This window comes from Coregonus clupeaformis, chromosome 10, assembly GCF_020615455.1.
Source record: "Coregonus clupeaformis isolate EN_2021a chromosome 10, ASM2061545v1, whole genome shotgun sequence".
Classification (NCBI taxonomy): domain Eukaryota; kingdom Metazoa; phylum Chordata; class Actinopteri; order Salmoniformes; family Salmonidae; genus Coregonus; species Coregonus clupeaformis.
Window position 1 is genome coordinate 19,178,520 of NC_059201.1, and position 16,885 is coordinate 19,195,404.

General features: G+C 45.2%; 1 protein-coding gene across 2 annotated transcripts; it reads left to right on the forward strand.

Annotated features, from left to right (window-relative positions):
* Positions 1-12,000: 12,000 nt before the first annotated feature.
* LOC121575281 (amphoterin-induced protein 1) lies at positions 12,001-16,550 on the forward strand. 2 transcript variants are annotated; one of them, XM_041888267.2, is made up of 2 exons: positions 12,001-12,591; positions 12,843-16,550. In XM_041888267.2, the coding sequence occupies exon 2, from the start codon at positions 12,940-12,942 to the stop codon at positions 14,509-14,511; it is 1,572 nt and encodes a 523-aa protein (XP_041744201.1). In that variant the 5' UTR covers positions 12,001-12,591; positions 12,843-12,939; the 3' UTR covers positions 14,512-16,550. The 2 variants fall into 2 exon arrangements, with proteins under 2 accessions (XP_041744201.1, XP_041744200.1); XM_041888266.1 differs by having other exon boundaries at positions 12,001-12,229.
* The last annotated feature ends 335 nt before the right edge of the window (positions 16,551-16,885 follow it).

Sequence of the window (16,885 nt, forward strand, 5' to 3'; positions counted from 1 at the left end):
TGGCTGATCCTGTCTGGCGGAAGGCTCTAGCGGCTCCTGTCTGGCGGAAGGCTTTAGCGGCTCCGGTCTGGCAGACGGCTCTGAAGGCTCATGGCAGACGGGCGGCTTAGCAGGCTCAGTACAGACGGGCAGTTCATGCAGCGCTTGGCAGACGGACAGTTCAGACGGCGTTGGGCAGACGGGCAGTTCAGACGGCGTTGGGCAGACGGGCAGTTCAGGCGCCGTTGGGCAGACGGCAGACTCTGGCCGGCCGAGACGCACTATAGGCCTGGTGCGTGGTGCCGGAACTGGAGGTACCGGGCTGAGGACACGCATCTCAGGGCTAGTGCGGGGAGAAGGAACAGGGCATGCTGGACCCTGGGGACGCACATAAGGCCTAGTGCGTGGTGCCGGAACTGGTGGTCCCGGGCTGAGGACACGCATCTCAGGGCTAGTGCGGGGAGAAGGAACAGGGCATGCTGGACCCTGGGGACGCACATAAGGCCTAGTGCGTGGTGCCGGAACTGGTGGTCCCGGGCTGAGGACACGCATCTCAGGGCTAGTGCGGGGAGCAGCAACAGGACGCACAGGACTCTGGGGACACACAGGAGGCTTGGTGCGTGGTGTAGGCACTGGTGGTACTGGGCTGGAGCGGGGAGGTGGCGCCGGAAATACCGGACCGTGCAGGCTTACTGGCTCCCTTGAGCACTGAGCCTGCCCAACCTTACCTGGTTGTATGCTCCCCGTCGCCCGACCAGTACGGGAAGGTGGAATAACCCGCACCCGGGCTATGTAGGCGAACCGGGGACACCATGCGTAAGGCTGGTGCCATGTAAGCCGGCCCGAGGAGACGCACTGGTGGCCAGATGCGTTGGGCCGGCTTCATGACATCCGGCTCAACGCTCAATCTAGCCCGGCCGATACGTGGAGCTGGAATGTACCGAACCGGGCTATGCACGCGTACAGGAGACACCATGCGCTCTACTGCGTAACACGGTGTCTGCCCGTACTCTCGCTCTCCACGGTAAGTACAGGGAGTAGGCGCAGGTCTCCTACCTGACTTCGCCACACTCCCTTTAAGGCCCCCCCCAAGAAATTTTTGGGTAGTGCTCACGGGCTTCCAGCCTTGCCTCCGTGCTGCCTCCTCATATCGCCTCCTCTCGGCTTTAGCTGCCTCCAGCTCTTCACGAGGGAGGCGAACTTCTCCCGGTTGTGCCCAAGGACCCTTTCCATCCAGTATCTCCTCCCATGTCCATGAATCCTGTGTAGGTGGGTCCTGTCGCCGCTTGACACGCCGCTTGGTCCTAGATTGGTGGGTAATTCTGTCACGATCGTCTTCTTGTGAGATATTGGACCAAGGCGCAGCGTGTGCAAAATACATCTCTTTATAAAGGAAGAGAGAAAAACACGAAACCGAACACTATCCAAAACTAACAAAACAACAAACGACCGTGAAGCTAAATAACGTAAGTGCACAGACAAGCAACAAACGTTCAACATAGACAATACCCACAAACACATGATGCCCATGGCTGCCTTAAATATGGCTCCCAATTAGAGACAATAAACCACAGCTGTCTCCAATTGAGAACCAATCTAGGCAGCCATCAACATACAAACACCTAGACAAGACATTACCCCATTAAACCTACAAACCCCTAGACAAACCAAAACACATACTTCACCATGTCACACCCTGACCTAACTAAAATATTAATGAAAACAAAGATAACTAAGGCCAGGGTGTGACAGTTTCAGCATGAAAAATGCCCCCATCCACAAAGCGAGATCCATACAGAAATGGTTTGTTGAGATCGGTGTGGAAGAACTTGACTGGCCTGCAAAGAGCCCTGACCTCAACCCCATCGAACACCTTTGGGATGAATTGGAACGCCGACTGCGAGCCAGGCCTAATCGCCCAACATCAATGCCCAACCTCACTAATGGTTTTGTGACTGAATGGAAGCAAGTCCCCACAGCAATGTTCCAACATCTAGTGGAAAGCCTTCCCAGAAGAGTGGAGGCTGTTTTAGCAGCAAATGGTGGGGGGGGGGGACATTTAGGACATGACAATGATGAATACATATAATTAAGAAAACTTCCAAATAGTAAAAAAAAACATGAACAAATAAAATTAATGTGAAATGTTATCTAAAATACCTGAGGCACAATTTCTGTAATTGCCTTTTCAACTAAAATAGCACATTTTATGATGTGGTGGTAATGACATTTCCCCTTGGGTATTTGGGGAAACCGATAAAAATCTTTATATTCATAAATAGTATGGTCTCAGCCACTATTATATCTTGTTTCCAGATATTCAGATAGATAAAAAGCAGTTTCAAGAGGTTTCATTTTCAAAAACATTTAACAGACCGTATTTGCAAAATCAACCTTATACGGGATTACGGGTAAATGTTCGTTAACTGTAATTTAGTTATGTTCCATCATTCCCTCCAGCTTGTGTCAATATCAGTTATTTTTAAGTCTTGGTTCCAATAGTTTTAAAAACATTCTAAGAGATTGTCAGTTGGATAGGCTCTCTGCAAGGTTTTGTATAGCTAACCTATCATATGAATATCATTTTCTGACTCAAATAGGATTCCCTTAAGATTTCTCTGATGTCTAAAAGATTTCAAATCTTAATTTTGTGATATGAAACTGTTACATTGCATGTATTTGAAAATATCTACATTGGTCAATCCAAAATTGCTTTGTAATGCTGTCATGGAAATACATTTATTTCCTATTTAAGTCATTTACGGGTTCTATGCCTTTAGTTTTCCATGTGGACCAACTTATCGGTGAATTCTGTTGCAATATATTCTATATTTGTGTAAGCACAGGTGCTTGGCAGAGAATGGATCGATACCTCCTCTGTCTTACCTCACTCCACACTGAGGGTTCACTGAAGGGACAAGAACAGAGCAGCAGGAACCACTGGCATTGGCAGAGTCCTTGTCAACAGGAACAGAGACAAATGATCAATTCAATAATATCAGATTGATTCGTATCATGACTCCATCACACACATGTAAACACTTTGGGTATGACACTAGGAAGACAAGTAATCAATACTATTCTAGGGATTAAACTAATCACCGATACGCATCAGTCCCCGATTCAAATGTTTAAGATACAAGTGCATCGGTCCGCGGAACCCAAACTGACTGTGACTAACTGTGGCGGTCAGTGCCGTTAAAGATGAGGGAGGATGATAAAAATTTTTTATGAAAATTGCCTTATTTCTATTACAGCATATTGGATGACTGTCATTCATATTCCATTCAACCAGTTCAATGTAACAGTGATAGGTTTAGGCTACTTCATGATACTCACATTTTCCCTGTACCCATCATGAGGTTGCTATAACCTAACCTATGATTGAAAGTTTACAACTTAGGTGCACTGGTTCGAGAGAGTTTTGAGTAATCAAGGTGACAGACAGTGACACATGCACACTCTTGCCTGCATCTAGCTGATCTAGGGTGTAATCATTAGTTCAACAGTTGCAAACAATACTTTCTATTGGACAAATTCAGGTATGTTTATCCCCGTTTCGTTTGCTTCCGTTTAAGAAACGTTTTTCAACAGAATCGGCGCAATGAAACCCTGATCACATGCAGACACAGTTCACTTTCATACCTGACACATACAAACAACTTGTTGTATATATAATTCCTTCTCGCATCTATCTATGCGCTCTTCTCCTCTCACCATTTCCCTTCGCTTGTGGACTTCAGTGCAGAACACATCAGCTGTCTGTGCCCAGGCGAAAAAACCTTTCCAAGCCAAACCTTCATATCATGACTGCTAACTGCTACACACAGCCTACATCGGTGTCACGTCATAGTCAACATAGGCATAGCTACTAGAACTAAGGTATTAGTAAACCCGCTACATTCGTGATGTCGTTGAGCGCCGGTAATCAATGCACGGCCGTTGCCCACCGTCCTTTTTCCCCACGAAGAAGAAGCCCGCTCCCGCGGGTGAGGTAGATGGGCGGATGTGACCCTCAACGAGTGCCTTGTCGATATGCTCCCTCATGGCCAGCGTCTCCGGCCAGGACAACGAAAATAATCGCACTCATGTGGGCATGGCGCCGGGCAGGAGATTGATAGCGCAGTCGTATGGCCTGTGAGGAGGTAGGCCCTTGGCACGCCTCTTACTAAACACCTCCCCCAGATCCCAATAGTCCCGGGGAAGGCCTGCCAGGTCTGGGCCGGTGATGGAGTCTGTAGCCGCCGTCCTCCCGCCTAGGGCGGTAGGCGGTTCGGAGTGTGGGACCTGGGGAAGAGGTGAGGACTGGTAGGTGGTCTGGGACGGTGGTTTGGGCTGATGGGTGGTCGGTGGAGACCGGAACAGGAAAGGGGCGGATCCTCCCTCCAGGATGAGCCGCCCCGTGGACCAGGGGTGCCCGAGGAAAAGGGGACACTCCGGAGAGTCCACAATGAAAAACGGGATATCTTCCCTTAGCCCCCCTGCCACCCGGACACGCACAGGGACAGTGCGCTGGGGGATGAAGCCCGAGCCCAACGGCTGGCCGTCCAGGCCCATGACCGGAACCGGCTCAGAGAGGGAGAGTAACGGAATGCTCCACCTTTGGGCCAGCCCCGCGTCCATCAGATTTCCCGCGGCCCCAGAATCCACCAGTGCATGCGCCCGACGCGCAGTGCAGGCCCACTGAACACTGACGGGGAGAAAAGTCTGGGAGTCTCTGGAGTTGTGGTTTCGGTTCCGGCTCGCTAGCACCCCTCCCGATCCTAGCGAGCCCTGGCGCAGACGCCTCTGCCTCTCCATCCTGGACAAGGGCGCCGCACCCAGCTGCAGTGCCGGGGATTGTCAGCTGGCTGAGATTCTCTGTGATCTGCTGCAGGCTGCAGTCGTGTTGGTTCAGCATAGCTCACATACTCCCGAGTGGCGCAGTGGTCTAAGGCACTGCATCGCAGTGCTAGCTGTGCCACTAGAGATCCTGGTTCGAATCCAGGCTCTGTCGTAGCCGGCCGTGACCGGGAGACCCATGGGGCGGCGCACAATTGGCCCAGCGTCGTCCAGGGTAGGGGAGGGAACGGCCGGCAGGGATGTAGCTCAGTTGGTAGAGCATGGCGTTTGCAACGCCAGGGTTGTGGGTTCATTTCCCACGGGGGGCCAGTATAAAAATTATAATAATAATAACTAAAAAAATAAAAAAATAAACATGTAATGTATGCACTCACTACCTGTAAGTCGCTCTGGATAAGAGCGTCTGCTAAATGACTAAAATGTAAATGTAATAGCTCCCTGCGTTGCCAATGTGCTCCGATACTGTGCTGCCTCCGCTGGGTCCATATTGGCTCAGTTTTCTGTAAGGGTTGGTGTGAGGTGTGACCCAGGTGCGGTGCAGGATAGACAGTAGGCAGTAGGCAGAGATGGTGAAACAAGGATCTTTACTGGTGGTCCCGAAGCCAGTGTACAAAAACAACGGACTTAACACGATAAAAGAAAGGTGAGCAAATAAATCTCCAAAAACAGGCTGACAGCCAAAATACGAAATAGTAACTATGACTGAAATAATAAAGAAACAGGGAGAACGCTTCTCGAGTACCTGTACATATTTCTCCGATCAGACACTGATTAGTACTGCTGAGCATAGAGAAACTACCAGAGAAAACTGAGCAAGGGAACACAGGGAAGTGAGGGCATAAATACACAGGTGAACAGGTAGACACAGGTGACACCAATAGGATGATGATTAGTCCAGACTGTGAGTAAGGAGGTGCCTAAGGTTGTCGGAGGATGACACCTAGTGGGTCGCTCCGGAACTGCGACCCCCTCCTGTAACAAAGGACTTTGTTAAAAGTAAAAGTAAAGAGAAAATTGTATATGGAAATGAAGCATTCTAACAGAATTGTGAAAACAAATTAAGAATTTGTTAAAACTTGATTACTAAAATGGTAACTATTGAAAACCCTGCCTTATGTTTTTTGTTGTCTGCCTCTGCTTCACTATGCCTGCCCAGACCCTAGAATCTGTCAAACACCTTTCTGCTCTCCCTCCTCAATGCCTCTGCAGCAGAAAGTCATCACTGACCTTGGCTTCCATGGCAACCAGCCCTGTAGACTGTTCCCATAATTTTTCCCTCTGAAAGCTCAAGTGACATCTTTTGTGCCATGTGAGCTGAGAGTTAACAGAGAGGTGGGGTCAACTCATCTCAAGTGAGACCTTCTTCCCCAGCAACATGAAATAAAAAAATCCCCACTACAGTAAATTATCAAAGTTAGGGCAATGTACAGGATAATCCTACATAGTGTGCCACCTGCATGCAATCTAAACCAGGGCTCTTCAGTTAATGTCACACATTTCTGAATCTTCTAAACAATGAACAGTGAATCTCCGTAATTCCTCTGTATGCAACACTCCACTCCTTGCAATCCTAAATCAACATATTGCTCCACCAACACACATCAATCCCCCTGATACAGGGCATCTATAGTTCAAATCATGGATCATGATAGTGAAAACCCTGCTCTTTGCCAGCTCCTATACAGACAGAGAGAGCTCAGGGGGATTAACCACTGAGGAGGTCTCATCTCAAAGGCAATGGACGCACATGTGACTCTGTTTGAGGTGTTCTTCACTTAGGAGGACAAACGGGCATGTCCTCCACTGCACAATGGAGATAAACCTCCTCCAAGGACCCATTTTGGCTAGGAACTGCACAGAATGTGAAAAAGCCCAGTTTGATAATCAAATTAGCACTGGTCTGAGGACAGATATGACAGTAATTATCCTTCAGGCTTTGAACTGAGCAGCACAATCCTCTTACTAACGCTCTTCCTCAGTTTTAATGAGGACAACTCATCTAACAAGGTTGAACTCAGAAGCCTCCACTGTTAGCAATAGAACAACACTATAATGACATCCATTTATTGAAATATAAGATTCTCACATCCATACAGCAAAAGGAGGGAGAAAATATGAAATATGAACTTTGATGGGAGTGGGGGCCACAAAAAAGTCTGAACTCATCTGTACCCACATGTGCATACAACCCCTCCCCAGCCGGTAAATGTCTGCAGTTTTTAATATGATATCTGAAGTGAGACTGACGGCATAAATCAATGGGGGCCCCCCAGCCGGTAATTCGACTATGATTACTAAGTTTAAATACAGTGGGGGAAAAAAGTATTTAGTCAGCCACCAATTGTGCAAGTTCTCCCACTTAAAAAGATAAGAGAGGCGCAATTAGCAATTATTAGGAAATGGAAGACATACAATACCACTGATAATCTCCCTCGATCTGGGGCTCCACGCAAGATCTCACCCCGTGGGGTCAAAATGATCACAAGAACGGTGAGCAAAAATCCCAGAACCACACGGGGGGACCTAGTGAATGACCTGCAGAGAGCTGGGACCAAAGTAACAAAGCCTACCATCAGTAACACACTACGCCGCCAGGGACTCAAATCCTGCAGTGCCAGACATGTCCCCCTGCTTAAGCCAGTACATGTCCAGGCCCGTCTGAAGTTTGCTAGAGTGCATTTGGATGATCCAGAAGAGGATTGGGAGAATGTCATATGGTCAGATGAAACCAAAATAGAACTTTTTGGTAAAAACTCAACTCGTCGTGTTTGGAGGACAAAGAATGCTGAGTTGCATCCAAAGAACACCATACCTACTGTGAAGCATGGGGGTGGAAACATCATGCTTTGGGGATGTTTTTCTGCAAAGGGACCAGGACGACTGATCCGTGTAAAGGAAAGAATGAATGGGGCCATGTATCGTGAGATTTTGAGTGAAAACCTCCTTCCATCAGCAAGGGCATTGAAGATGAAACGTGGCTGGGTCTTTCAGCATGACAATGATCCCAAACACACCGCCCGGGCAACGAAGGAGTGGCTTCGTAAGAAGCATTTCAAGGTCCTGGAGTGGCCTAGCCAGTCTCCAGATCTCAACCCCATAGAAAATCTTTGGAGGGAGTTGAAAGTCTGTGTTGCCCAGCGACAGACCCAAAACATCACTGCTCTAGAGGAGATCTGCATGGAGGAATGGGCCAAAATACCAGCAACAGTGTGTGAAAACCTTGTGAAGACTTACAGAAAACGTTTGACCTGTCTCATTGCCAACAAAGGGTATATAACAAAGTATTGAGAAGCTTTTGTTATTGACCAAATACTTATTTTCCACCATAATTTGCAAATAAATTCATAAAAAATCCTACAATGTGATTTTCTGGATTTTTTTTTCTCATTTTGTCTGTCATAGTTGACATGTACCTATGATGAAAATTACAGGCCTATCTCATCTTTTTAAGTGGGAGAACTTGCACAATTGGTGGCTGACTAAATTCTTTTTTTCCCCACTGTAGCTGGCCGCTAGACTAATTTACCAATCTTAAAAATGTTAGCTGACATGGGATAGTTGAGTGACTATCAGTGACTGACATACCAAGAGAAAAACTGCTGATGCACAACCAAATTTCGAAATTGCACCTTATTCTACTATTCTAACTTGCAACAGTAAGTTGAGACCCAGACTGAGTTTCTAATTATTTTTAATTATTTTATTGATCCGATGGCCTTAAAAAGGGGCGTACATGCAGCCAGTGCTTTATTTGAGCCGGATCCTGCCAAAACAGGATCCGGCACTTCTCAATTTTGGACTGTTTTGTTCCGGAACCCATTTGCCAGGATCAGTACCTCTCTTGCTATGAAAAATAATTGTCACTGTTTGCAATGTAAAAAGTATAATAAAATCAATCAGAGTTAATTCAAGTTGCCTTCTCTGTAATTCTCCTGCCCCCTAAAAAACATAATGTGAAAACGTGCCTGATATTCTAAGAATTGATTTGTGTTGGGCCGGCCTGGGTTTATGGTTTGCGCAACATTGTAGCCTGTATAGACCAGTGGAGGCTCCTCAGGGGAGGAAGGGGAGGACCATGCTCCTCAGTGAATTACATACAAATAAAAATGGTAAATCATTGAAAAAGTTATCCTTTTATATAAAACTATACTAAATATATTCACGTCACCAAATAATTGATTAAAACACACTGTTTTGCAATTAAGATCTACAGTAGCCTCAACAGCACTCTGTAGGGTAGCACCATGGTGTAGCCGGAGGACAGCTAGTTTACATCCTCCTCTTGGTACATTGACTTCAATACAAAACCTAGGAGGCTCTTGGTTCGCACCCCCTTCCATAGACTTACATAGTAATTATGTACGTCCTCCAACCTATCAGAGCTCTTGCAGCATGAACTGACATGTTGTCCACCCAATTAAAGGATCAGAGAATGAATCTAGTACTGAAAGCATAAGTTACAGCTAGCTAGCACTGCAGTGCATAAAATGTGGTGAGTAGTTGACTCAAAGAGAGAGAAAGACAACAGTTGAACAGTTTTCAACAAATTAATTTATTCAAAAATGAAGGAGAAGCAAGAGAGAGAGATTGTCATTTTTTTTCACTTTCAGTTTCACTTACTTAGCTAGCAAATGCAGCTGGCTAGTTTAGTTACTCAAACACCAGGCTCAGACAGAGGGATGCTATGTTATCTAGCTGGCTATGACTATCCAACACAACACTGGAACTCTTCCAAGTCAAGGTAAGCTTTTGGTTTTATTAATTTATTGCCACAAGGGCCCGCCGGTCTAACTGCTTACTGACTATACACTGTAACATTACTGCATGATTGTAGCAGGTTTACTAATGCATTAGTTCTATTAGCTATGTTGACTAGGATGTTACTTTAGCTAATATGGGGACAACAGCTGATGTGTTGTTCATTGAAGTCCACAAACGAAGTGAAAAGGTGAGAGGAGGAGAGTGCATAGAGGCTAGAATGAATACAACGTGGCTGCTATGTATGAAAGTGAACTGTGTTTATGCGTGATCAGGGGTGTATTCATTCTGTCGATTCTGTTGAAAAAGGTTTCTTAAATATAAGCAAACAAAACAGGGATAAAAATACCTGAATTTGGCCAATAGAAACTCTCGTCTGCAACTGTTGGACAAATTATTGCACCCTAGATAAGCTAGATGCAGGCAAGAGTGTGCAAGGCGGTATTGAATGTGTCACTGTCTGTCCATGTGTCACAGTCTGTCATCTCAAAAGTTTATCTCGACCTGTGTGCACCTACATTGTAAACTTTCATTCATAGGCTAGGTTGTAGCAAAAAAATTTGAGTATCATGTAGTAGCCTAAACCTATCGATGTTACATTGAACTGGGTGAATGGAATATGAATGACAGTCATCCAACATGCTGTAATAGAAATAAGGCCATGCTCATAAAAAAATATAAAGAATCCTCCCTCATCATAAACAGCACTGACCGCCACTGATATAGACCAATGCGTGGCCATTGCTGTGGTGAGAGAGAGAAGCGTGCCTCATCTCTCACAGAACTAGAATGAGATTAACTTTCTATGATCCCTCTCCCTCTCTCTGCTTTGATAGACATGCTCCTGCAATTCTCATCTCTCCAGCGTTGCACTTCATCATTTATTTCCTTTAGAATCATACACACAAAGGATGCTAGCTAGAACCAAAAAGGGTTATTCTGCTGTCCCCATTGGAGAACCCCTTTTGGTTCCCGGTAGAACCCTTTCCACAGAGGGTTCTACACGGAACCCAAAAGAGTTATACCTGGAACCAAAGAGGGTTCTACCTGGAACCAAAAAGGGTTCTCTTATGGGGACAGCCAAAGAAACCTTTTGGAACCGTTTTTTCTGAATGTAGCCCTGGGAAGGGTGCTGGATAAACCCCTGATAAATTTAAATATATTTGCCAAGGTTAGAGAATTACTGCTGTCTGTTGAGAAAGAAATTAAATAATTTAGAATACTACACCAGGAGTAGGTCTATAATTTAGCCACAGATCAATAGTCTATTTTATTTTTTAAATAGCTTAGCTGCAGATTGTGTGTAGCCCAATCACAAGGCATGCCTACAGTCTGGAACGCCCGGCAATCTGTCAGTGAAAAGCATGCAGCCAAAACAGGCCTTTTGCAATATTTCAAATAGGCAAACATCGCGGGAAAACACAGGTTTGAAAGCAAATGGATTCTGCTGAAAAGATAAGACTAATCTGTGTGTAGCCTACCAAATATGCGATCAACTTTCAACTAGGCCTACTGAGCAAACAGCATGGTTTTACAAAGTAAAACAAGAGAGAGATAGGCTTTTGGCACGAGCGCATCCGCCATCGCGGGTGAGTGAGCTGCGCATCCTTGGGTGAGTCAGTGAAACTGGAAAGCTTTTTTAGGACTATATTTACTCCTCATAATGTACGATATGTGTGTCTCCACACACCTAGGCCTAGGCTATTGATGGATTCAAGATAAGGTCGTTTTTTATTGATCTCAGATTCTCAATTTGTGAGGTATTAAAAAAGATTCTGCTAAAGTCTCCAGTCATCTAAAATTATGTAGAATTGCATTTAATGCGTTTATTAAAGGCCAGCACGCAAAAGCAATGATATGCATGCAATGCTTTATTATAAATGTTTTTATGTTTTTTTCATGCGTTCCGGTACCTCAGAGTCCCCCAGGTCAGCCCCCTCTCGTCTCACTTTTTGTTCCGGCACCTCCCAATTTACAAATGAAGCAATGCATGCAGTTGCCCATCCCTGGCCTATAGGGTAGCTCAGATTATCATTCTGATTCAGATGACATTCCCTTTTTTCTCATCATATTGTATGACCTATTTTCGAAATTAAGAAACCTAAATAGACTGACTGGTATAGTACAATGGGGCCACATTTATATACACCGGTGTAAAGTTTGTACCTGTTATTAGACCTACAGTCTGAAGGGAATTAAATAACCTACTAAAATAAATATCCCTTAATACCCCTTTAGCCTAATCTGTATTTAATCGGTTTATTGTACCTTCCATGATAATAATCCGTACAAATTTTGCATTGAGCTACTGGAGTGGAAACTAACGGACTTGACCCGTGGTCCGTGCTGTGTTTGTAATAGTGCATCTCGTGAGCGTCCTCCCAGTAATCAATCAGAAGACTCTTCGTCGGGCAGCAGGCTGCTGCTTCGCTCTCTCAGATACGGCATAGAAGGCTTGACATCATGGGCTGTGGTCGACTCCGCTCTTAAAGAATCACTTCGAATTGCATTTGCTTATTATATGAAGTATAGCCAATTGGTAGGCTACTATTTTGCATCGACGTCCTGGATCCATTTGCTGTTCAACCTGCGACATTTCTTAATATCGCCTTTGATCTTCTTCAGTTTACGCCTTGATAGGGAGCGGAAGGTAAAATAATGCTTGTGGATAATTTATTTTACGCAGAGGTCTCCTGGATGTTGAGAACGTTATAATAGGTTTTGAAAAATAAAACTATGTTGCATGGCATCAGCTAATAAAAAAGTATTTAAATTGTTTTGCCTTTATAAATAATAGATAGCCTACTCTCCTCTTTAGCAATAGGATATTGGCAGTGCTTGTTGTGGCTAATGTGGCTAGAGATGTAGGATGTAATAATGTAGGCAGTGTTTTCAATGTCGACCATGAGTTAGTGAATGAAACAAGCGTAGATATGAGAGATCTGTTCTGAGACGCATGAAGTTCAACTCATGATGGGAACTTGTAGAGGTCCTGTGGTGCAATGCACCCCGGTAAGTGTACCAAGTGCGCATGGGTAAAGTGCGTGGAAGATGAAATATTCTGCTAATCTATTACTGTTTTGTAGTGCATTTACTATGCTTGACAACTCACTATGATTGTCATGTGGTTGTTTATGTTATTGCTCGGTGTTGGCATAATTCTAGCCAGGGGACACTCTACAAATATCAAAGTAAAGGTAAGCAATGTGCTGCTGACCTCCCATAAAAGATGTGATGAATAAAATTACAATATTTTCTTTCAGCACATGGCCGATTGAGGATGTATGTCATATACAGCCTAAATTCTGCATTGTGAAGACTAAGATTCCCTATCTAAAAATACATTCAACATCCTCTACCATGCCTGCACCTGACATGGTGTGTGGGCAACTCTCTGGTTCCCACTGTGCTGTAGCAGGAGTGTCTATTAAAGGGCTCTTTGCCCTTCTGGTCCTGAGTCTCGTACTGCGTCCAGGAGCAACAACCAGCTCAAAACCTGTCACCTGCCACAAAACCTGTTTGTGTGCTAGCAACATCGTCAGCTGCTCCAAGATGAACCTGACCGGCATCCCCATGGCTTTGCCTCGCTACACTGCTGTGCTGGACCTCAGCTTCAACCAAATCAGTAAACTGAAAGCTGAATGGACCCCGGTCAAGCTCAGCAAGCTACACACCCTCCTGCTCAGCCACAACGGCCTCACCTTCCTCTCCTCCGAGGCCTTCCTATACGTCACGCGGTTGCTCTACCTGGACCTGTCCTCAAACGGCCTGAAAATTCTGGAGGAGTTCATCTTCGAGCCCCTGGAGCACCTGGAGGTGCTGCTGCTTTACAACAACCACATCTCCCAGATCGACCGCACCGCCTTCTCGGGCCTCAACAGCCTGCAGAAGCTCTACCTCAGCCAGAACCAGATCCAACGCTTCCCCCTGGAGCTGGTCAAAGAGAGGAATCGGCTGGAGAAGCTCACTCTGCTGGACGTGTCCACCAACCGGGTCAAACTGCTGCCCATACAGGAGCTCCAGGTCCTGCCCGCCTGGATCAAGAATGGCCTCTACTTCCACAACAACCCGCTGCCCTGCAGCTGTGAGCTGTACAGCATGCTGGCCCGCTGGCACCGCCAGGAGCTCAGCTCCGCCACTGATTTCAGAGACGACCACACCTGCCTCCTCCCAGGCACGCAGAAGGAGAAGGCACTCACCCTGGAGCTGAACAAGGTCCATCTGAATTGCAGCGCAGTGTCCATCATAGACGAGGAGGCCTATCTTGAGCAGTTCATAAAACTGGGCTGTGACACCAGGCAGAAGGACATGCTGAAGAGCTGGGTCCTTCCCGGCAATGTGCAGGTGTCCTCTGGTGACCAGAGTTCCAGGGTCCTCAGCGACGGCAGCCTGCAGATAGGCCCCCTCACGCTAGAGGACTCTGGGATCTACACCTGCTATGCAGTGGGGGACTCCTTCAATGAGACCCTGTATGTGACTGTGTTAGTGCACAACGCCACTCAGGCTGGAGGGCAGGAGGGCATGAAGACTGCCTATACCACACTGGTGGGCTGTCTGGCCAGTGCGGTGATGGTGATCATCTACCTCTACCTCACACCCTGCCGCTGCTTCTGCTGCCCGGGCCAGGGCCTGGACAAGAGAGCCCCGGGGGACAGCCTTCACTCCTCCATCCTTAGCGTCTCTAACACCCATGAGGACACAGGTCCGGAGGGGGGCGGAGGTGGAGGGGGTGCCTTTGACAAGCCTCCCTTCAACAGGCATGTCGCCTTCCTGGACCCAAAGGGCCTGCTGGAGCAGAATGGGCGACTGAGCCCATATGGGGAGGAGGATGAGGAGTGGCGGGAGGAGGACAGAGAGAGGCAGGAACAGAGAAGGAAGTCAGTCGCAGAGTCTCTGAGCTCTGTGTGCTCGGACACCCCTATTGTGGTGTGAGAGGGTGTTTTGCTTCAACTGGAGTATCTTCCACGTAAAAATATTGGGTGGAGGGTAGACGATGGGTGACTCAGCTGCCTCAGTAGGACTGTAACTTGCTCATGAAGCAGAAGGAGGCTATCTATTTTCCATATGCATAAATTCAATAGGGTAAGTAGCTTTACGTAGTGGGATTACACTATCTTGTCTTTTTATAAGACAAGAACTTTCAACCAAATGAGGATTTATACTATCTAACTTATTCTGTAGCAATCTATGTGTTCATCAAATGCTTCATCTCTTTGTGTTAGAATACCAATATTGTTGATTCTTTCCAGTGATAAGGGGCACAAAACGTTACAAGTTGTAGCTGAATTTATGTAACCAACAGAAGCAGCATTGAAGTGTATTTACTCGAATAGATACAACATTGCTCCAATACATCTGTGCTGCTGTGACACCTGGATCACCAGGCTAAGAATAGTCTCTGTCACTTACTCACTATTAGGAGGGGAATGCTGGTGGGACAGTGTGCCTGGGACAGAAATTATATTTGTTAGCAGCCAGGCCCAGTCCTACCAAAGGGAGTTGCCGTGACAATCCACTGAGTATTTCTGGGCATGGGTTCAAGTCCCTAAGCAAACAGACAAATGCCGACTGGGCGATCGTCTTATAAACACGGTTAGAAATAGCAGCCAGTAGTACAGCTAAAACTCTAGCCCACTCAGCGCCCCTGCCACAGTTGAGCATTGGATGTAAACACAACTCTAGCACTGGAACAACATATATTCTGCTGTCATTCTTGTATTGCTAAACAGACACAACTCTAAGATTAAGGACTGATGTAGGTGGTATAATATAAACAAAGGTCATTGATATTATGCCAGCACTGTGCGCTCGGAGAAAATGGTGAACAAACAGTCAGATGCTAATGTTACCCAGCTGTAAATCAGGTTTGAGCTCAATGAGGTTTGAGCTCTTGTTTTGTAGCTGAACCTCTGTTTAGTCACTCAGTCCAGTTGTAGGCAATGGGGGTTTCTTAACACACTTCATTAGATATTACCTAACCTTAACTAACATATTTTCAACCTGAGTATCTCTGGGCCTCTTAATTTGAGACCAGGTGCCATTGTAATTGCAGTACCTTGATGGAGGAACTTACTGCGCTGCTGTACAGGGACATCTTTGAAGACCGACTCCCACCTCTTATGACCATATACTCAAACCTATAGTATAAGCTGAAAGGCACTTTATTAACTCACAGTAAAGCAGTTACTGAACACACACAACAAAACATGTGCCACTAACATTTTCAGAAGCAAGACTTTCTTATGCTATCCATTCATGTATATGTTTCTGCCTACTCAGGGGCATATAGTTTCATATGTATGTGTATACACGTTATCTAACTATCACATGCTATCTATTAATCAGATGTGTAATAGTATGTATCTCTACAGTATAAATAATTATATAAAGATGTTGCAAGATATTGTATGTGTTTTTGCATACTAGCAGAGGAGTTGTAAATTAAAGCCAGATAATGTTATATGAGAATATTATCATAACCTATAATCTTGTTATGCTTTGAAAACCCTTACATTTAACAATTTGCTGACATTGTACAATTGACATGGTCATTTCTGGTAGAAGCTATTGGACCTCTGGCTCTTCTGTATAAAGACTGTATTATAATCTCCTGAAGAAAATGTATCATCTCTGACCAAGCAATGATTTACTTCAAATATTTAAAGAGTAACCGGTGTGTAATCTCTTATAACACTCACAAAGGGAATCAGCTGAGTAATTGTTATTTGTTTCCATATGTAAAAGTATTATGTGTCTTTGTGGTAGCCATTTCTTGTGATGTTCTGTGTTTACCTACTGTACGTCTGTGTTACTTACTACTTACTACATATGAATTGTTGGGTCAAGTACAAAGACAATCTGTAATGACAGTCTTTTGTCAGAATCTCTCTGCTATGCTCTCAAATATCTTCCTGTTCATCCACTGTACCTGTCAACTGTATTCACAACCTCATAAACTTCCAAACCATGAAGTGTGATGATGCTGTATTTTTCTAGGAAAGAAGCACTCAAGAGACACACATACATGAAGTTTAAAAATTTTGATATCCAGTGGTGTAAAGTAACTAAGTAAAAAATACTTTGAATTACTTATTACAGTGCCTAGTGAAAGTCTACACACCCCTTGCACAGTCTTCACATTTTGCTGCCTTAAAATTTTATTTAAAAAAACAGATTAAATTTGATTTTTTTCCTATCGATCTATACAACCTGCTCCACATTATAAAACATTTATCAAATTACTAAGAAATACAAAAGGTTGTATTGATTGCGTATATCCTAACACCCCAGAGTTAATACTTGGTGG

What these genes read in the sequence shown, in the direction of transcription:
- LOC121575281 (XM_041888267.2), top strand. Translation starts at nt 12,940, where the DNA reads ATGCCTGCACCTGACATGGTGTGTGGGCAACTCTCTGGTTCCCACTGT.